Source organism: Heptranchias perlo, chromosome 37, assembly GCF_035084215.1.
Source record: "Heptranchias perlo isolate sHepPer1 chromosome 37, sHepPer1.hap1, whole genome shotgun sequence".
Classification (NCBI taxonomy): domain Eukaryota; kingdom Metazoa; phylum Chordata; class Chondrichthyes; order Hexanchiformes; family Hexanchidae; genus Heptranchias; species Heptranchias perlo.
Genome location: NC_090361.1, coordinates 8,464,366 through 8,486,343, shown reverse-complemented (window position 1 = coordinate 8,486,343; position 21,978 = coordinate 8,464,366). Strand labels below are relative to the sequence as shown.

The 21,978-nt window shown below is 42.3% G+C and overlaps 1 protein-coding gene across 1 annotated transcript in view; it reads right to left on the bottom strand.

Moving 5' to 3' along the window:
• LOC137304472 (zinc finger SWIM domain-containing protein 5-like) overlaps positions 1-21,978 on the bottom strand; it is a 71,829-nt gene that overhangs the window by 27,938 nt on the left and 21,913 nt on the right. The window contains exons 3-5 of the mRNA XM_067973078.1: positions 5,315-5,671; positions 1,896-2,044; positions 790-940 (exon numbers count right to left, since the gene is read on the bottom strand). Of these exons, the coding sequence (XP_067829179.1) occupies positions 790-940; positions 1,896-2,044; positions 5,315-5,671 (657 nt within the window). The remainder of the gene's footprint in view (positions 1-789; positions 941-1,895; positions 2,045-5,314; positions 5,672-21,978) is intronic.

The following is a 21,978-nucleotide window of genomic DNA, read 5'->3' as shown; positions in this document are numbered from 1 at the left end:
AGCGCTACTGCATATAATTGTCAGTTTGGCTCAGTTGGTAGAATTCTTGCATCTGAGTAAGAAAGTTGTGGGGTCAAACTCCACTCAAGACCCAAGCAATTTTGGCAGACACTTTAGTGCAGTACAACATTGCCTGCTTTATGGATAATGCTATTAACCTGAGACTCTGTCGGTCTTTATAGGTGAACAAGATGATCGCCTGGCACTTTTTTTTAAATGTATAAGAGAAGCAGGGAGTTCTCCCAGTGTCCTCTAAGTGAATACACTTCAAAAGTAAATTCATTCACTGTGAAGCACTTTGGGACGTGAAAGGTGCTATATAAAAACGTACATTATTTCTCAGCCAGTATACAAGTACTTTACCACAGACCTGTACATTGTATTTTCTGAATAAATGTTTTTTTTTAAATCAACAATGCTAATGGGAGCTCAAACTTTTTACAGGAGGAGTGAGTTAGTGCCTGTTCAGCTCGTACTCAGCAGACTAACCCTGATTTTTTTTTTAAATTGAAAAAGCTTAACCTTTGCTAAATGACTGGCCAAATTTAAAAACTATATGAACATAAAGTACCTCAAATAATTCCACCACTGCTACTATCAAACCAATAAAAATACCTCAGTCTCAGGCACAGTCATGCTCCAAGTACAAAAATGCATTCGCAAAATTTGTCCCAAGTAAATAACGAAGGCAGCCCGAAAGGGCTAACTCAGGTAGATGACCACAATGAGTTGTCAAAACAAGAGCAAAACTGTGCATGTTTAATACTAGGTTCAAACTGTGGCCATTACCTAACTCATCCCACAGCTCTCGGCATTTATCGGTCATCCCCGTCCCCTGTTGTCTCCACAGTGAGAGCCGTGGGTCTTCCATAAACTGTTCCGTCATTAGTGTCAACATACGAGCCCCATTGGAGTCACGCATCCTGAGCATCTCCCGCACCTGTCATGCAAGGAAAGAATTTTTGAAACTGCAAATTTAAAAGCTATGCTAAAGAAGTCTCCACAATAAATAATAATCATAGGCAATTAACCATTTAGTGTTAAAATAATAGGTCACCTTGGGGTGAATTAAACATGCATGCATCATCTTTAGCTGGAAAATGCACTGCCAAGTGTGGAACATGACAAACCAGAAGAGGGTCCCAGGTTCAATCTCCAATTGAACTGATTAGCTGATCTCCGTTAATGGAGTCGGGTCATAACAATTAGCCTCCGCACTGAAGGCTAGGAAGAGTTTTGGAGAAGAGTCCTGCTCCCAGCAGTTCCTACTAGAGTGTGTATGTAGATGATCAGCAAGGACAGGATCAGACTGATAGCCTGCCAGTCACTGCCTATTGTCAGTGATGAAAAATTGTCATACTGAAGGGCAGTCAGTGCTTGTGGGACTGTACCAGAGCACAAGTCACCGTCTTCGTAAGAGAATAATTATTTATTTTTTTAAATGCATACAATGCAGAATTTGATACTGGGACAAGTATACTGCAAATCACAAACCTACTTGTGGCCATCTATATTCCAGACAACACTGCATGTACACAAAGTACCCACACCACCCCCCTCATCCTCTTAACCCCACCACAATCGCTAACAATTTGCATTACTGAAAAATGGTCAGCGGGAGGTCAGGAGGAAAAACTGCCCAAGCAAGGAGACTTGTCAGTAATGACAAATGACATGACAGGTGATATCAGACTCAGACACAATGGATGTCTGTTGAAAGTGTTAGAAAAAATTAATCCACCAAGAAACATTAAGCTTACAAGGGTATCGCTTTCAGAAATGCTTGGGGAAGGTTGGAGAGATAAAGAACCTTGTGTATCACTGAAGCAAAACAGATCCAAGCCCTGCATAATTATAGGATTTTACTTTGTGAAGTTCTCACTGTGGGTACTTACCTTAGCAAACATGGAGTGTAGTTGCTTGCTAGCTCCGTAGTACCCACTGATAGACAGCAGCACTTTCACCTGCTCCTGTACCTGTTCTTCATCTAGATGCCAGCAGTTCTCATCGTCTATACTTGCACCTGCTGTGGGGTCAGGAGCGCCTGTAACGCAATGCAGAAAGAATTTTAAAAGTGCAGCTTGGCTTCTACAGAAACAATTGTAAACACAGGCACAGGGTGGAATCCCATTATACGCAAGAGCACTAAAGACAGATGAGATGTCTAAAGCTGGACCATACCAATTACTGACTTTAAACCTTCAACCCAAACCTGGTTATGTCTCCACTGGAACACAAACTGGAGCTCTACAAATTCAGGTAATTGGAATGGGCAGAATCTAATACATTTTAATGCAACCTTCATTGGTACACATTCAAGACGTACTGCAGTACAAAGCTGACTTGAATGCGAGGCGGTTGCATTGCCAGGCTCCATATTTATAAAAGGTCAGAGCTTAGCCTCAGTGATACTAACAATGCAATACATCATGGCTTTTTCTAGCCTCTTAACCAGGAGATGCTATATCCAGCTGCATGCTGGCATGTAAAAGGATAGCACTAGCTCTGCAATAAAGTGGTTAATGTAAGCTTCATACCCATTACTAGTAAATGCAGAGTACAAAACGAACACAACTGAGATTTGGGAAAAATTTGGCAGTTAAGAATTTGCTTGGAGATTATACAATTAAATGCATATTTATATATTAAATATGCAGAAAGTTTTAGTACGATGATTAGCATTTCTGCCTCATTCCTGCATCCAGTGTGGAGTTTTTTTTTAAATAAGTCTTAGAAGCTGAGAAAGACATTTCAACTCACTGCTAAAGATTTTAAATTTAGAATGAAGAGCTGGGTTCAGTTCACATCCCAAGAATAGACCGATATTTACAAATGTAGTTGAATCCTATCTATACACCAGGTTAAGAGCTAACACACACTAAACAGTCAGGCACTTACCCACACATCCCTCCATCAATCAAGAAGTCACTAGAAGAATGGGAATGCAAGAATGAAAACAGGGCAGCAGTTGGGGCACAAATAGATCCCAACACCCTGGAACTGAAGAAAACAAAAACCAAGGTGCTTACTCCCAATGACTATCCACTGATCTTTGCTGGGAAGTGTGCATTAATGAACGTCAGATAACAATCAGGTTTAATAATGACATCCTCCACAGAGTCTGCCAACACTCGTTGTATGGGCCTAAACAAGAGAAAGTCACTAGGGAGAGGTACAATGATAGGGCAATACAAGAGTGAGTACTTTCCTATGCTTGGGTAGGGGGTGAGGATAAAGAGAAAAGCAAGACAGACATCACATTACTATAAAAAGTAAGTTGCCTGCTATGGCTTTGTTGGAGAGAGAATAAAAAGTAAGGAGAGACAGTCAAAAACATTTTGTAAAGTATATAATGAAGTCATCTGACATTCCTCCCTCCCTAAATTCCTGCTCTCCCATCCAAAAAGCCACCATCTACCTTGTAGTCATTCACCATCTGCTTTATTCATTGAATACAGTGCAACATTTAGCACTTTCAACATCCATCAGGGCCAAAGGTATACTGGAATGGATTGGCAACTTAAAACCAAAAAGGTCTTTTTTATGGCTTGTTACAGGTTCTTAAATCATAATTATTGCAAAGAATGAAATTACCACCCATTCCAAGTGGGTAAAAAATGCCACAAGTACAGTGCAAATCAGGTCCCCTTGGCAGAAGGATGCACTGAATTGCAATGGCCTTGTAAGACGACGAGAATAATGCCTATCCTTTCAGCTGACAGGTTATTGCCCAGAACCTGCCCCAAGGACAACTCAGCCATTTAAACAGTTAAATTCTGATCAATATACGACTAGCAAGTTTGCCAAGAAAGTGTCCCATTTGGATTTCTATGTTCTGCAGAGCTCAATCTCAATTGTATGACTATCTAAAATATCACATTTGACAAGCTTTCTTAAATGTCCTCTTCCTCCTGTGAAGTCTTACCGTCAATTCACTATCTGGTGTGCTAAACATCACAAGGCAGATCATTAGGCCACTCTTAGAGCAAGGAACGAATGGCAAGTGGTTTGCTATGTGGAATGCTACCCTTGGATCCGACATGGTCTATCAGAGGTGCCATCCTCTGCATGAGGCATTAAACTGGTCTCCAAATTTTTTTGTTTTATTCGTTCATGGGATGTGGGTGTTGATGGCGAGGCCGACATTTATTGCCCATCCCTAATTGCTTATCTAAGTATTAAAAATTTCATGGGAATACTTAAAAGGAGCAGGTAGCTTTCCCAGTGTCCTGGCCAACATTCTTCCCTTAACCAATACCACAAAAGTAGTCATTCGTCTCACTGCCGTCTACGGGATGTTACTGCCCCAGAATGGCTGCTATATTTGCCTACACAGTCACTACACTTCAAAAATAATTCAACACATGAAGTACTTGGACATTTTCAACACAAGGCACTTTTGGAAATGCAACTCTATAAAACCTAAATTTTACTTCTGCTACACTGCAATTCCAGGTGCATTCAGTTCCACAAATCACAGGTGGATTCTGAAGTTGTAACAGTCCTGGAAATTAAATTGCATTACTTCAAAAAACAACTTTGTAACCTGAAGTAATTATACAGTTTATAGATGCACGAGAATACTAAATGGAGGATTAAGATGTAAATTTTGGGATATGGATGAGTCGTTCATCTCTGCTGGCTAAGAATCCTACAAAAAAGTGATTTTAGGCAGCATCAAGCCAGTTCCTCATGGGCATGGACCCTCATCACAAACCTGTCCCAAAAAAGGCACAGCTGCATTTGGGGTCCTCTTCAGAATTCAAGGCTTAGGCAGAGCAGGAGTTTTTTCTGCATCTAACCTTTGATGCACCTGATCCCACTCAAATGAGTGTGAAATGAGAAAATTAAAAAAAGTGTCCCACTCAGACACTAAAATCCTCATCCTGATAAGCGCATAGACTGGTTTAAAAACACCTCCTGGCCAACAAGTGAAACTCAGAACAAATAACAGGAAACTACCATGTGAAAATATCCCAAATAGATTTACTGTGAAGTACAACGCAGCACAAGTTTAAATCAAGAGCTTGAACTCAGCTCAGTACTACCTGCAAGATGTATATTAGCATTGCTACAAAGATCGAGTATAGAATGCAAGTCTTGAAACTGACACAATAGCACTATTGTAAACAATTTTACAACACCAAGTTATAGTCCAGCAATTTTATTTTAAATTCACAAGCTTTCGGAGACTTCCTCCTTCCTCAGGTAAATGTAATAAATGTAAATAAATCTCCACATCATGACTAATCAGAGTCAATTGACATTGTACGAACCAGCTAATGTACGCAGACCGTACTGCCCTGCTCCTTACCGTGCACTTGATTAATTTCAGAACATGAGGACAGAATTTCGTCGGCCAGTTTCTGTGCGGTTGGAAGCACCTCCGTGTGGTGGGCTGTGATGAGGTACTGGACGAACTTCTGCAGTTGATCTCGGTTCATCTGTGATAACGTTTCCGAGATTGGGAGACGCAGCTCCACCTGCTGAGCTTTCCGGATCCGGTACAGAGACAGTGCCACTACGTGGCCACAGTAGAAGATGTCCTTGTTGCCGCAGCCACATGTCACAGAGGTAATTTTGCAGCGGTCAAAACTGATGGCAACTTTGTATGTTTTCTCAGGTTCGCCCTGGCTGGCTAGTTCCGTCACAGTTCCACTCAAATGAAATCCTGTGTGAAGAAACAGAAACATTTAAAGTACTTTTCAAATCAACACCAATCTGTCCACTGGAAAAGAGAAGATTCATTAAGCATTTGATTAGATCTACTCTCCAATGCCTGGAAGTAAAGGCAGCACTCCGTAGTAGTGAGCCACACAGATCTGGAGGTTCCAGGTTTAAACCCTGATCAATCAGGGCAGCAATTGGGACATCACAGTTGGCTTCAGCAGCCCTGAAAGGAGAAGGAAAACCAAGGCTCCTAAGTGCTACCCAGCAACTCCTGCTGGAAGTCCACATGCAAATAGGATACAAGGACAGGATCTTGGCTGGATTACCATGTCCCCCTGGCCCCCTGTGGTCAAATAGCCTGCCAAGCACCAAGACATGAAATGAGGTTTAGGCTCGAATCCAGCCCAACCCAACGAGACAATGTCTCCCTTCTTTCTTGGCTTGAAGAGGAAAGAATTTGGAGCAATCTCACGAGAACGCAGCACAAAAAGTGCCCACAGTTGGGACACAAATTGGCACAGTCTTGTCACTTTTATAATAGTGCTATTTTAGTTTAGAATTTAGGAGACCAACATCCATGAATAGGGTCCCACTGCATGATAAACCAAGCTCCCTTATTCCAGCAACAGACTCAAGGCACACAAAAAACAGGTTAAAAAGACTCTGCCGCCAAGCTAAGGGAGGCTAAGTATCATAAATTTGGGGAGCCTCCCAGACACTGGTCTCCTGGAATCTGAATTAAAAAGCCACCAAAGTACAAAATTGGAAGAATCACACTGTGGCCACGGGAAATGCTCAGATGGTTGGGGTTAGGGAAACTTGTTGGGGCAGTGTTACAGCAGTTTCATTCCGTCTGGCTGTGCTAAACTTGGCCTAAAAAAGTGCTCAAAGTCAACAATGTGAAATCCCGCACCCTGAATAGAAATAAAAAATGTGGAATAGATTACTAAAAAGGGTTTCTGATTTAGATGCAACTTCCTGTGAATCCTGCACTTGGATGATTTGCACATGGTAGACGAACCACATTATGGAGTATTACAAGCATCCATTTCACTCGAAATGGATATTTCAAACTGATATCTGCAGCAGCAAAACCCATCGTGTTACCTCGAGTCACTCCCCGACCACATTAATGTTGCAAGCTAGAGTAAATGCTAAAACCAGCCAGCAGGGAATTTAAAGTAAATTACAGACTCAGGACACACTGGGATTAAAAAAATCTGCAGTGTAAACGAAGCTCAGTTCAGCAGCCAACTTGGATTAAAAATAGAAATTGCAAAATGAGGTGGTTTGCTGCAACTTAATTTGAACTGACTCCCAGATATACAGTTGAAAAGCACAACCACAAGCAATGCTAAACTCATTCCCATTCTCAAGTAAGGCATATGCATGCAAGTGAAAAGCCTCTGGAATAGTTCCAAGGTTCATAAAATCTGACGTACTGAATTAAAAAGAACCTTATTACAATATTTGGGTTTTAGAAGACATAAAATAAATCTAATCGACAAAAAAAATCTTCTAGTTCAAAGCTATTTTCAGATAATGTACTTATTTCTCGGTAAAATGGAGTAAAACATTGTCGACATATCACCACGCACACTCAGCGCTCCCCATAGTCACAGCAGAACTGGGTGGCATTAAAAAGCAATGCCAAATGCAGCTCATTCGGCAGAGACTGTTAATAACTTTAAATTAACGACTTCATAGCAATGGAACAGCCAGCCCTCAAGATGACTTCACACCAATAACTTGTTCCAGGAGAGCGAGGAAGGGGGAAAAGCAAAAAAGCCATTTTACAAATGCCTCCCTTGTTGAGGAGGTAATTGATGCTCTCAGCTGCTGAGCTCACAGTACCACATCACACCTCCATCATCCTAATTCCCCAGGAGGAACGAGCCCGTCTCCAGGCTCTGCTGGAAGCTCATTTTTCCTTAATTAGTTTTAATAAATGAATCGATGGCAGACAGATGACACTGGCCCTTAGTTTGCTGGACGTCTATTGAGTTGCACGGACTACAGTGGAGGGGAGGGTGAGGCAGGAGTTACACCTTCCCTGGGGAGAAATCAATCAGTTGTCTCAGCTCTGTCCAAAGGCACTAGGGACAGCCTTTCTACTGTACTGAAAGAAAAAAAAAAGGTACAATGTAGTATTCTATCCCCTTCAGCAGTTACCAGCATACTGAATTATGGATAAACATGTACAACATTACCTATACACAAAATTCAGAGGTAAGCATTACATCTCAATGCAACATTCACTTCCCATATATATAGGAAAATAGAAATGAAAACTGACAATTATGGCTTTACTCTATTTTAAACTGTACAGAGAAAACAAGTTTTCAAAAACTTGTTACAGTATGTTCCTTGGTCTCAGCTGTTCTAAACAAATTCAGAAAGGAGGTCAAAACTCCTGTTACTTTGCTCAGTAGTCTGCAATAATGAGCTTTAATTACCATGGAAATTCAAATTAATGCAATGCACCAATGGTTAACACCTTGCCAACAATTGTTATGCCTCAATCATTTATACTTTATTCAAAGAATTTCATACAAATGGTACTTTACTGTGAATTCTATACTCCGATGCAGTCAGTTAATTTTATACCATTAACAGCAAAACTTTGCATTCACGGCTACTTAAAGTGTACAGTGCTGTAATTGTTTTCAGTGCATACTGCACAGATAGTAAACAATAGGTCATCTCCCATATATTGCACATAATATATCTGCAGATTGCAATATTGAAATTTATTCCATCCATTCCCTCTCTTCTTCCTACAATGCTGGTTATAACTTTTGTCAAGGTTTTCTTTGCAACCCAGTGGAATCTATTTCCACTTTACTCACACACCATGTTTGCCTTCTCCTTCAAGGTTCTCAAACTGGGTCTGCAAGTTCAGATCTCTGCATTATGATCAGATCTCTCTATTTGACTACTGACTGGAACATTATTTCTGTTGGTATGTACTAATGAGAACTGCTCTCCTTTAGGTGGCTTGCACCATCTTTCAGAAGGCAGGACATGCAGTGTCAATGTTTGTAAACGGTCCCATAGCGAACAAACTTGCATATATAGCATCTTTAACGATGTCAAGACGTACCAAAGCACTTTTGTCGTCACTGTTGCAATGTAAGCAAATGGGGCAACCCATTTTGCACAGCAAGGTCCCACAAACTGAGATAAACGGCCAGATAATCTGTTTGATATTGGTCGAGATCATAGTTAGTCAAGATATCGGGAGAACTGCCTGGCTCCTCTAGTGCCAGGAGATGCTTTACATCCACCTGAGGGGGCAGACGGGGCCCTCAGAAAGATGACACCTCCAACAGTGCAGCACTCCCTCAGTACTGCACTGAAGTATCAGCCTAGATTATGTACTCAACTCTTTGGAGTAGGGCTTGAACCCATGACCTTCCGGTTCAAGAGGCAAATGTGCAACGCACTCAGTCAAGGCTAAGCTTGAAGTTTGTAAATCACCATTGTGTTTTTCTAAAAGTGAGTTGAAAGAGGGGAAGTGATGAAATTAGAAGGATTAGTCTACCTCTAATAATTCAAAGTAGCTTTATGCACTACAAGCTTGAATTAAACATAATTCAGCAAAATGGTAATTTAGTGCTAAGAAAGGAATTCAGATAAATTTGAACTAAGCAACTTTGAAGAGTAGACTGATAGAAAGGACAGTTCCAAGCAATTTTATTGCAAGACCAAATGACTGATGGGGAGAGAAAGGGTTAATGAAATTAATGACAAGATCTAATAGTCTATATCAAGATTTGATGCATTGCAAGTTTCCATCACAGAATTTTGGTCTTTTCCACATGCAAATTTACAGCTCGTCAGAATAGCTATAGTACAACAGAACCTCGATTCATTCATCAAGAACACAGTGGCTCTTGCTCAACTGGGTGGAGGAGGGGGCACGCACGAGAAGTGATCAGTATGCTGTGCCGTGATGGGAGAAAATTCTTTTATTGCTTCCCAACACTAGATTAAAGCAAAATTCAAATTGGGGAGACATAGCAAATTATTTTTCTTTTTAAAAAAAAAAGCAGGCTCAGGATCCACCAGTTAAACAACTTGCACATGATTTTCTGCTCTGGTAAACGTGTATATTAAGAATGAGAGCGAGAGAGACTACAGCAACCACAATGCTTCATGCTGTCATCGTGTATGTATCAGCAAGATTACAGAGGCCTCGTGAGGGAAGAGCTTTATACTGAAGGAAATACTGCACGAGGTAATGCAAAGCTTTCAAAATCATGAACTTTTACTGACATTTTTGCCAGGACTGTACATTCTGGCAAAATCCAATGGTTTGAAGTCTGGGGATCAGGTACCTTTTACAAATCAGTCAGAGGGCAGAGGAGGATGAGCAACCTTCTCATAACACGGCCATCCTTCAGCCAGCCTCCAGGAAGTCCACACGCAGCCCGAGCAATGCACTGGTTCACTTCCCTTTCTATTTTACATTAGAGATCCTGCGACAGCTTGACCTGGGTCTACATGCTCACTGCAGGTCTACAGAAACCAGGTTGAACAGCAAACGTCAGGAAGTAACTTACTGATACCAGGTTATCACAATGAGAAACAATATAAAATAAAGGGACTTTTATATTGCTGGAGAACTGACCGAGTGCCACCAGGATTACCAAGTACTGGTACCATACAACAGGCTCTAAGCCAAATGCCACGACTCACAAAGACTAGCTGCCGAAAGGACACTGAATGGCTCTTCTCCCAAGCCGGTCTTGGCCTCTTGCACATCCCCAATTTTAAAATCGCTCCACCATTGGCAGCCATGCCTTGAGCCACGTAGGCCCCAAGCTGTGGAATTAGGAACAGGAGTCGGCCATTCAGCCCCTTGTGCCTGCTCCACCATTTGATAAGATCATGGCTGATCTGTGATCCAACTCCATATACCCGCCTTTGGCCCATATCCCTTAATACCTTTGGTTGCCAAAAAGCTATCTATCTCACATTTAAATTGAGCAATTGAGCTGGTATCAATTGCCGTTTGCGGAAGAGAGTTCCAAACTTCTACAACCCTTTGTGTGTAGAAATGTTTTCTAATCTCGCTCCTGAAAGGTCCGGCTCTAATTTTTAGACTGTGCCCCCTACTCCTAGAATCCCCAACCAGCGGAAATAGTTTCTCTCTATCCACCCTATCTGTTCCCCTTAATATCTTATAAACTTTGATCAGATCACCTCTTAACCTTTGAAACTCTAGAGAATACAACCCCAATTTGTGTAATCTCTCCTCGTAACTTAACCCTTGAAGTCCGGGTATCATTCTAGTAAACCTTCGCTGCACTCCCTCCAAGGCCAATATGTCCTTCCGAAGGTGCGGTGCCCAGAACTGCTCTCAGTACTCCAGGTGCGGTCTAACCAGGGATTTGTATAGCTGCAGCATAACTTCTGCCCCCTTGTACTCCAGCCCTCTAGATATAAAGGCCAGCATTCCATTAGCCTTCTTGATTATTTTTTGCACCTGTTCATGACACTTCAATGATCTATGTACCTGAACCCCTAAGTCTCTTTGGACAGCCACTGTTTTTAACTTTTTACCATTTAGAAAGTACCCTGTTCTATCCTTTTTTGATCCAAAATGGATGACCTCACATTTGTCCACATTGAATTCCATTTGCCACAGTTTTGCCCATTCACCTAATCTATCAATATCGCTTTGTAATTTCATGTTTTCATCTACACTGCTTATAATTCCCTCCCTAAACCCCTCCATCTCTCTCTCCTCCTTTAAATGTAAGGAATCTTACACCAGGTTATAGTCCAACAAATTTATTTTAAAATCACAAGCTTGCGGAGATTATCCCCTTCGTCAGGTGAATGAGTGAAAGATTCTCAAATCGCATATCTTATATTAGGCTGGGACAGCATCACACCAATCAAAAGGTGTCGTTGTTCAAACAGGCCAGTCACACAGAACAGCACATCCCAGTACACTGGATATACATTGTGTCAATTACACAGACAGAAAGAAAGAGACCCAAATGGCAGAGAGAGAGAGAGCGCGCGAGAGAAAATATTAAAACAAATTTTTTTTCCCCTTTTTGCTGGTGGGGTTACGTGCAGCGTGACATGAACCCAAGAGCCCGGTTGAGGCCGTCCTCATGGGTGCGGAACTTGGCTATCAACTTCTGCTCGACGTTGCGTTGTCGTGTGTCTCGAAGGCCGCCTTGGAGAATGCTGACCCGAAGATCGGTGGCTGAATGTCCTTGACTGCTAAAGTGTTCCCCGACTGGGAGGGAACCCTCCTGTCTGGCGATTGTTGCGCGGTGTCCGTTCATCCGTTGTCGCAGTGTCTGCATGGTCTCGTCAATGTACCATGCTCCGGGGCATCCTTTCCTGCAACGTATGAGGTAGACAACGTTGGCCGAGTCACAGGAGTATGAACCACGTACCTGGTGGGTAGTGTCCTCTCGTGTGATGGTGGTATCCGTGTCGATGATCTGGCATGTCTTGCAGAGGTTGCCGTGGCAGGGTTGTGTGGTGTCGTGGACGCTGTTCTCCTGAAAACTGGGTAATTTGCTGCGAACGATGGTCTGTTTGAGGTTGGGTGGCTGTTTGAAGGCGAGTAGTGGAGGCGTGGGGATGGCCTTAGCGAGGTGTTCGTCGTCATCGATGACATGTTGAAGGCTGCGGAGAACATGGTGTAGTTTCTCCGCTCCGGGAAAGTACTGGACGACGAAGGGTACTCTGTTGGTTGCGTCCCGTGTTTGTCTTCTGAGGAGGTCTATGCGATTCTTCGCTGTGGCCCGTCGGAACTGTCGATCGACGAGTTGAGCGTCATATTCCGTTCTTACGAGGGCGTCTTTCAGCGTCTGTAGGTGTTCATCGCATTCCTCCTCGTCTGAGCAGATCCTGTGTATTCGTAGGGCCTGTCCATATGGGATGGCCCCTGGCGTGGTTGGGGTGGAAGCTGGAAAAGTGGAGCATCGTGAGGTTGTCTGTGGGCTTGCGGTAGAGTGAGGTGCTGAGGTGCCCGTCTTTGATGGAGATTTGTGTCCAAGAAAGAAACAGATTCTGAGGAGTAGTCCATGGTGAGTTTGATGGTGGGATGGAACTTGATGTTATCGTGTAGTCTCTTCAGTGATTCTTTGCCGTGGGTCCATAGGAAGAAAATGTCGTCGATGTATCTGGTGTATAGCGTTGGTTGGAGATCCTATGCAGTGAAGAAGTCGTGCTCGAACTTGTGCATGAAAATGTTGGCGTATTGGGGTGCGAATTTGGTCCCCATGGCTGTCCCGTGTGTTTGGGTAAAGAACTGGTTATCGAAGGTGAAGACATTGTGATCCAGGATGAAGCGGATGAGTTGTAGGATGGCGTCTGGAGATTGGCTGTTGTTGGTGTTGAGTACTGAGGCTGTTGCAGCGATGCAGTCATCGTGGGGGATACTGGTGTAGAGTGCCGAGACGTCCATCGTGGCGAGAAGTGTTCCTGGTTCAACTGGTCCGTGGGTGCTGAGTTTTTGTAGGAAGTCTGTAGTGTCCTTTAAAAGTGCTCCTTAAAACCTACCTCTTTGACTAAGCTTTTGGTCACCTGTCTTAATATCGCTTTACGCAGCTCGGTGTCAAATTTTGTTTGGTAATCACTCCAGTGAAGCACCTTGGGACGTTTTACTACATTAAATGTGATATATAAAAACAAGTTATTGTTGTAGGTGCCAAACGTTTTACATCTGGCTTCCAACCAGCTGCACGAGGCCTGCCCTTGCACACAGGAAACCGAGCAGCGCCAGAAAAAAAGGGCCCATGACCAGTGATGTGTGTGTGCATCCCCTTCTTTTGTAGCTGCTGCTGCAAATCAAGACTGGAAACAGAGATTCATTGGAGGGGTAATAAAAGTTTCTCTGCATGGCTGAAATTCAGGCAAGACCCAGCAGCAGCTCAAAACCCAAAGAAATGTGGTTCTCTGATGTTCTCGGATCTCTGGAGATGCCTTGTTTTATATTAGAGGGAACAAGACCAATGTAAATAAGCCTTTAGACATGCCAAAAGGAATCTTTTGTTAGGAAAGGGTATTAAGGATTACAGAACTAAGGTGGGTAGATGCAGTTAAGATACAGATCAGTCATGATCTAACTGAATGGCCTACTCCTCTTCCTATCTGATCCTATTCTCTCTTTTCCCTCCCCCCCCCCCCACCACCAAAACAATGAAGACAACTGGTGTTCAGATGGAATTATAGGCACCAGTTATGTCACTAAACTGGCCATTCTACAGCAAGTGTTGGGAGGTTATTTAACTATGAGGAATATCACAGCTAAGTCCAACCCTTTCCTTGCTCCACATGCACACACATGGACTTTCCAGCAGTCGTCAGTGGACCATTGAGAACAGGAACCCCAGCCAATATTCCCCTTCAACCCATCCCTAGCTCAGACCAACTGTAGTATACCCGACACTGACCTGACTGAGACCAGCTAACTTGGCACATAATCAAACCCAAGTCCATCCCAACCAATTCTCACTGGGCACCAATTCTTGTTTCTTAAAACTGTGGGCAGTATCACTTACTCTGGACATTAAACGGTACTGGATCTGTCAAAAAGAAAAATCTTTTGCACGGTGTTAGCAGCTGAACAGAAATGTCAAAATTTATTGCTTGGCAAAAAGGAAAATATTAACTTAATCCACTAGCAAAGGCCATCAACCACACTAGCCGATAAGTTTACTATTGTTGGCCAATGAAGTTCACCAAGCTATATGAATAGCAAAGTATCATACGTTCATCAATAGAAACCCAAGAAGTGAAGAATACTGCAGCGTGTGAAGGACTGAATTAGTTAGCACGTCCCCACTGCATGTCCTTGCACGCAGTCATGTTCTCCAAGGAGCTGAAAAAATCCAAATTGCTCCCCAAGGAGCCATAACAGCCTTTAGAACAAAAAGGCATGTCACTGTTGCGAGCCATATGAAATGACATCCTTTTCTCTCTGGAGGAAAGCATTTTTCTACCAGAGTTGGGATTTCTTTGTCGGGATTTACTGGAGCTCAACGCCTCAGCGTGTGCTGCTAGCTTAATCAATCAAATTACTTTGAAACTTTATAATACTGACAGAAGGGTGCAATGACACTTTTTCACCACCACCACCCCCATCTTAAAAAGGGACAATAAAGAAACAGTACAACACACAGACAGGACCCAAAATTATAAAAGATGAAGCCATGACAACAGTTCCAGTCATAGTAAACAGAAAATTCTTCAACCATCGCCTCAGTGAGTGAAAGTGGAGCGCTGCTGTAAAGACACTGAACAGTTTATTAATTCAGGACTCAATGTTGCACAGTAAGTTTACTCGACACGGGCACTAACCTGAAATGGGCCAAAAGTGAAGAGGGACAAAGATAAAGCACATTCCCTACCGGGAAAAACAGAATAAAGCCCTCGTAAACAGATCAGATATTGCAGATCTGTCTTTTTACCTTGGATTCTATGAGTTGAATTTAGAGACTAGGAAGAGACTGAAGTGGGAATAGGAAAGTCCTGTGACAGGGACAACCAACACCACCACCCCTGGTACAAATGAGAATACTTATTCAATTTTGCTGCACCAAATTTAGATGGACAAGAGGGGTTATTAATAATTAAGGGCAGGGAAGTGGGACTAATTGGATAGCTCTTTCAAAGACGGCACAGGCACGATGGGCCGAATGGCCGCCTTCTGTGCTGTATGATTCCAGCTGGTTACTGTCATAAAGATGAGTTTGAATTTCATTATGTATTCAATAACACACCAGGTGCAGCATTTCTTGTTTTATTTCCTCTGTATAAAAACTCCTATTTTACCTCTAGAAATAGGTTAGCCTATTTCCAAAATGAGATATCCACTGACAGAGCTCATTTGAGAGTCACTGGCTTTTTAAAATAGATCTGCTGTAACGATTGAGACACGATGATCTTTGAAGCTTGCAATGCGTTCTCAGGAGTGGAGAATGTTTTGGTGGGGAGGGGCAGTAGTTTTAGTGAAGGATGAGATTGTACGTGACCATGACTAGTGAGGCTGGTACAAGGGCCAATGGGTCAGCTTCCCAAGATAATGCAGGCATGCCATTCTGCCTGTATACTTAAGCTCTGGATGTGGCGGGTTGCTGCACAACACAATGGGACTCTAGAGACAGTGAGCTAAATGTGTAAGACAATAGCCCTTTAAACCTTCACTGCTCCATACAAGATGAGTAGGAGTTTCCTTTCCAGGGTGGGGGAAGGAAAACCATAAATTCTCAGTTGCAGTGGTTACTCAGGTAAGGCCGAAAGGATTTTATCTGTTACACCGAGCGGTACAAGTCATATAATGGGTGCAACCTGGCAGCAAGCAAGTCGAGCAAACATTTCAATTAAATCCATGATTGGGTTAGTGTTTACTTCAATTTTCAGTAACAGGTCATTCTTTAACTGGCATATACTGCATGGTAAAACTTTTGCACGGCCCAATACTCTGGCAATAAACTCCCATTAAAACATTTTTTTTAAATGACCAGGAAGGTCATAAGGTCAATCGCTGGTCTGTTGCGAGTTGGCTGATCTCAGCAGAGTTACTACAATTGACTTTAGTTTTGAGGTCCCGGGAGAGAAACAAAAAGTGAGCACAATGGTGATGCCCTACATTGTCAAATAACTACCCAAAATCTTCATGAGCTTACTCCCGAACAGTTATTTGATCTAGGGAACCATACCCTAATATGGGTCGGTGCTTTTATTGAGGTCAAAGAGGCATTACTGTGTGCAACATGCCTGTGATCACCTGCAAGAGGCCAAGTTGGATACCACTTTGGGATGTTATGTGAGAAGGTGCTATTTCAATGCAAGTTCAGTCTTTCCAAGAGAGGCCCGGGATAAAAACTAAAACACAATTACATAACTGCCACTAAGGAGAAGTCTACTGCAGTAGATGAGGAACGTGTATAACTTCCTTCTCCACATAATACTGTATTAACCAAGTATCAAACGACTAGCTCGGTCAACTGTAAAATGGCTGTCGGGCATGTCCTATAAAATTAAATGTCTGCTTCCAGCTCGAGGACTGGTTTCCTTAGCTCTTAAACACAAATTAATACAGCACGCAACTTCTTTGAAACTGCTTTTATTTTTCAACTTAAAAAATGATCTGCAGCTCTTTCAAATCTGTTCTATGCCAAGACAGTTTTAAAAAAACAAACTCAACTAGTGCTGGAGAAACTTTTCCAACATACTGTGATAACACAAAAAGGAAACACCTCCTTTGGGACCTTTTTTTTTGCTACCTTCAGTTACATGCTCAGTTTGTGGCTCATCACTCGCTTGCCATCTCAAAGGGTTGGCAGCAGATCACTGAAGTTGGAAGCAGTACAATTTTCATGAAAGAGCTAAATGGTTCAAAGCTCATTCCCATGCCTGTTTTTAATAGTGTCCCTCTCCCCCAGGAGGCTTCAACTCATGTTTGTGTAGGGCTACGAGTGGTGGGCACACTCTACCTCACCTTTACATTTAAGCTGGATAGCAAGTCAGGCTATTCAACCAAGGGGGCCATCGTCATCACAACTAATTCTGCCCTCACCAGATAACCACACATGCAAGTTTTCCAGCAGGAGTCATTGGATAGTAGGAACAATTTTGGATTTTCCATAGCCCACGAACAATGAGGGCAATTATAGTACCATCACTATTGCTCTGGTTGAAAATGGGCTTACGAAGCACAGAAAAGCTAATTGCACTTGGGCCCCTTGTAGTCTTTGGCTCAGTAGCACAGTGCAGTTATTACCGAGTCAATGAATGCAACACTCCCACCTCCTTTAAAAAAAAATCCCTTGTCCTCCTTCAGATGCGTTGACCTATCCCTTCCCGGCAAGGGAGGACTGCAGCTTGCTCAGAACTCTGCCAATCCTAAACCATACTTTAGGGAGGGGTACAGGGAGGGAGGAGAAAGGAGAAATGCCTCACTTCCACTGCTCAGCCAGGACTATTTTGGGAATTCATCACATACGAACATCCACTCACCAACACTTGATGGTCAAGCACAGCACTGACCTTCAAAATTAATTCTGAATGCTCTTGCCTCTGATGAATCATTTACAAATACTAACACTGGGCAAAAAAAAAAACCTTACACTTTTGAAAACATAAGCAGTCTGGGATCTTATCACTGTTTAGCTGCTCTGGATATGACATTTTAATTACACTCATCTAGATCAAGACGGCTGCTATTGTTTCTAAAAATTTGCAGCCATAAGTGGTCAGCAAAGCTAGTAGATTTTCTCGAGTACAGCCCAGTTTTGCTCAGGGGGGTGGAGGAAGCTCCCATCTCTCCATCTGGCTGGCTTTAATTTCCTCCTTTTCAATTGGCCACAGCAGCTCGTCTGCTGCCTGTTCAGAACAGGAAACAGAGGTATCAGCTGATGACCTTCCAAAATGCTAATTCTGTCTCCATATGGCTACGCATTAATACAGTTATCACAACGGTGATAGAGAACACGGGGGCCTCAAATTGAAACCTCATACCCGCGCACATCTCCATCTGAATCGCACCCCCAGCTATAAAGAACACATGCTGCGAAACATTATCCTTCACACGAGCATGCGACTGTTTCGTACTCCCATTGTCTGCCGCAGTCCCACTCACAAAAACACCCAATGCTAGGTGCACATATGCAAAGCCAGGGCAAAGACTCCGCAGTGCCCGATAAAGCAGCTTGAAGTGCAATCAGGCTCTTTTGATAGCACATCTTTAAGGAGGCAAGTGCATTGTCGTAGCTGGCTTAATCCTATTCTTCTGGGCCCCAAGTGTGTGTTGGTGTGCAATAGCTCAAGTATGACAGCCATCATCAAACCAACTTCTGCAGCCCTACTGCTCCAAAGCCCTGTGTTGTGCTGAAGCAGTTACTGCACTATTCTGGGTTATCGTGTTTGTTACAAGTCTCTAAATATTCACTGCTTTAGCACACATTCTGTAACACTCACTATAGTAGCTGTGTTTTCAGAACTGAAGTTACAAACACATTTAAGTGTTAAAAATAACAGATCACCCCAAGGTTAACAAAAGTGTCCTTTGGGGAAAAAAATAGTAGATTGTAACCAAGTATTGAAGCATATTTTGGGGGGAGAATGGGGTGGGGGGTGGAAATAGTGCTAAAAAAACACTAAAGTCGCAAAAAGAAAATTGAAAACAAGCGCACTCTGTACGATGTATAACTGAACAACCAACAGACCAATTCATAGGTACTGCTCATGGAGACATTCAAAACTGGAAACCTATCAATGTAAACACCATTTATATTTAGTATTTACTGCATAACTATTTTTGGTTTGTTTTCTAGATCCCAGAACCTCCAGTTCAGATTGAGTCAACATTCTCTGTAGTTTCAGGGTAATTCAGGGGTGCCTCAATCTATAATTATAAGCAGTGCAATGGACATGAAACTGGACGAGACGTTGCAGAGCTCATCCCTACACAATGTAGACCCTGCAGTAAAGCGCAGTTGCTAGGTTTTGAAAACCAGTTTCCCTCAATAGTGCAGGTGTCACCCCAATGCAGCTCAGGCTGGAAAGTGGTGGCGGTAGGGAAATGGAGACAGGAAATTGTAAAAAAAAGCTTAGAGTTAACATCTACCACTCATCAAAACTGCAGTTGTGCGTGAATTTTAAAATTCCCTCCCTTTGAGGGGGGAGAAACTCAGTCTCAAATGACTAGTGCCGCTGGTCCCTATGCATGGATCTCAGCATAAGTAAATTTGTCAGATTTGCCAAGCCCAGCGGCTGGGAATACCTAGTTTTTAAAAAAAAACTAGGTCTTTTAAAAAAAAAAACTAGCCTTAAGAAAACGTTCTATGTATGTTTATATAAAACTTTGGGCTGCACGACACCAGGCATCAGGAGCAAGCAGCACCAGGCCAATATAAAATACAAGTTCCAGTTCTGATAAAAGGTCATCGACCTGAAACGTTAACTGTTTCTCTCCACAGATGCTGCCTAACCTGCTGAGTGTTTCCAGCATTTTCTGTTTTGATTATAAAATATAACTTAGCGCACAAACCTGATGGGTCTCATCTGAAACATTAACCAGTCTGTCAAATACTAACTAGCCTGCTGTATATATTCAGCAACGGCAGTTTTTCCTTTTCGTCATCTCAAAGCTTTCTTTCCACGTGTTAGCTCTGACCCAGAAGCTCTGAGTCAGAAGTTCATGGGTTCAAGTCCCACACTGTTGGAGGAGCCATCTTTCAGATAAGACATGAAACAGAGGCCCTCTCTGCCCTCAGGTGGACATTAAAAAAAAATCCACAGGGCACTATTTTGAACAGCAGGGGAGTACTGGCCAATATTTATCCCTCAACTAACATCATTAAGTCAAAAACACATTATCTGGTCATTATCACATTGCTGTTTGTGGGACCTTGTGCCGTGTTTCCTACATTACAAGAGTGACTACACTTCAAAAGTACTTAATTGGCTGTAAAGCACTGAGTCGTCCGGAGGTGGAGAAAGGAATTATATAAACACTAAATGGGAATTGTTGGATATCATTTATAAGTTCACAAACCCAGAGTCCCTGCATCAAGTGGTCATATCCCTACCATCTGACATCAGCTTACTCAGCACCAGATGGAAATGGAACTTGGCATTTTCCTGGGTTTATTGCTCAGCTGCTCACTGAATAAATTCACATCTATTGGACTAGCACCCCAACAGCAATTGCAATTTCATTCTAAATTCTGACATTTTTTGAAGAGTGTTAAGGATTCGTATTTAACTGACACAATAAGACTATCACGTCACGTTTAGCATGCATATGAAAATAATTCTGAAGAGGATGTAGGTACTGAATCAAAACAAACTCCATCTATTGAAAAGGAGACCGAGCTAGTTTTAAGTTGACCTTGCGCAGGTCTCACGTAGCCCGCAGTCAAAAGCTAAACACACAGATTTATTTCTTTATTAAAAAAACTGGCATGGTATCAGTCTTCGAGGCCAAGAGCAGCAGTTACCTGTAACAGCATCGTAATGTGCTCATGCACGGGGGTAGCGGCCGCAAGATGCAGAGTCTCACTGTGCAGCTGCTTTACAGCAAAACTGGCTGCACATAATGTTTAAATGTAGAAGATGTGTGTGTTTGGGTCACTCCCAAAACATGGCTGCAATATAAAAGCACTTTCAAAATGACAACATTGCTAGGTGGGACACGACAGTGTTTTCATTTTGTTTTTTTCTTAAAACTGAATTCAACATTATAATTGATCACATTTATATTATTGTGGTGACATTACAAAAGAGCAGGATGGGTGTTGATGCAGTGCGCCAGAGTGTTAAAACTGAATGCTTTCATTGACACACTGACAGGATAGCATTTTCACTTCCAAATGAAATATTTCACTATCAAATGTACTTGCCACTTGAATGTGATTTGAATACTGCATTTCATTAGCAGTTTTAATTAGTTGTTAAGACACTTCAAGATCTGAACAATGGATTTTTTTTTTGGGGGGGGGGGGTGGTGGGAGGGAAGAGGGAAAGAGAAAATTTTAATGGCTTTTCAAGCGACATTGCACATTCTATTTGTCGCGAGCTGGCGGGAGTGGGAGCTGCTTTAATCTTCAACAAAAAAACACTGCAATGTTTTTGCATTTTAAAAAAACGTGACAATTTACTGTTTGATTTCTAGAATCCAATTTTATAAATTTACAATGGAAAGTGGGGATGGGGGGGAAGAGAGAAAAGAGGAAACACAGCAGACTGAGTCCATCTCTAGACTTTGTGGGCAATGGAGAAAGGCCTGTATAAGGTCTTAAAGACCACTATAGTGTGCTTAATTTCATATTTTCCATTTATTTTACATAGCCCAAGCCCTAGATAGTATCAGTTACTCGTAAAAATGTATTTCCATAGCTGGACTAAGCACCGCATTGTGTTTAAGGAACTTGTTAAAAATTGATCTTACCACGATATTGCAGTAATAGTTCGAGACCAGTGACTCTCCCATGGATTCCACAGGGATGAACAGACACTGGGTGCTCTCATGCAGGAAAGCAGAGATTGATGAATCGCAGAATTATCTTCGATATAATAGGGAGCATAAAGGCCCTGAAAATTGACTAAAAACAGCTATGTAATTCAGGAATGCGCTGCAGTTCCAACAATTTGATGTACTGAGGCGCAGAAACAGTGAAGCAATTGCAAATCTCCGTTCACATTACAGATTAAATTTGCTCTGTGGCATTTAGATCGGCAGATTTTTTTTGTAAGAAAGACACTGCCATAGTTATTTCTGTTCCATCCTTACTTTCAAACCTTGCAGAAAACTCATTTGTAGTCAGA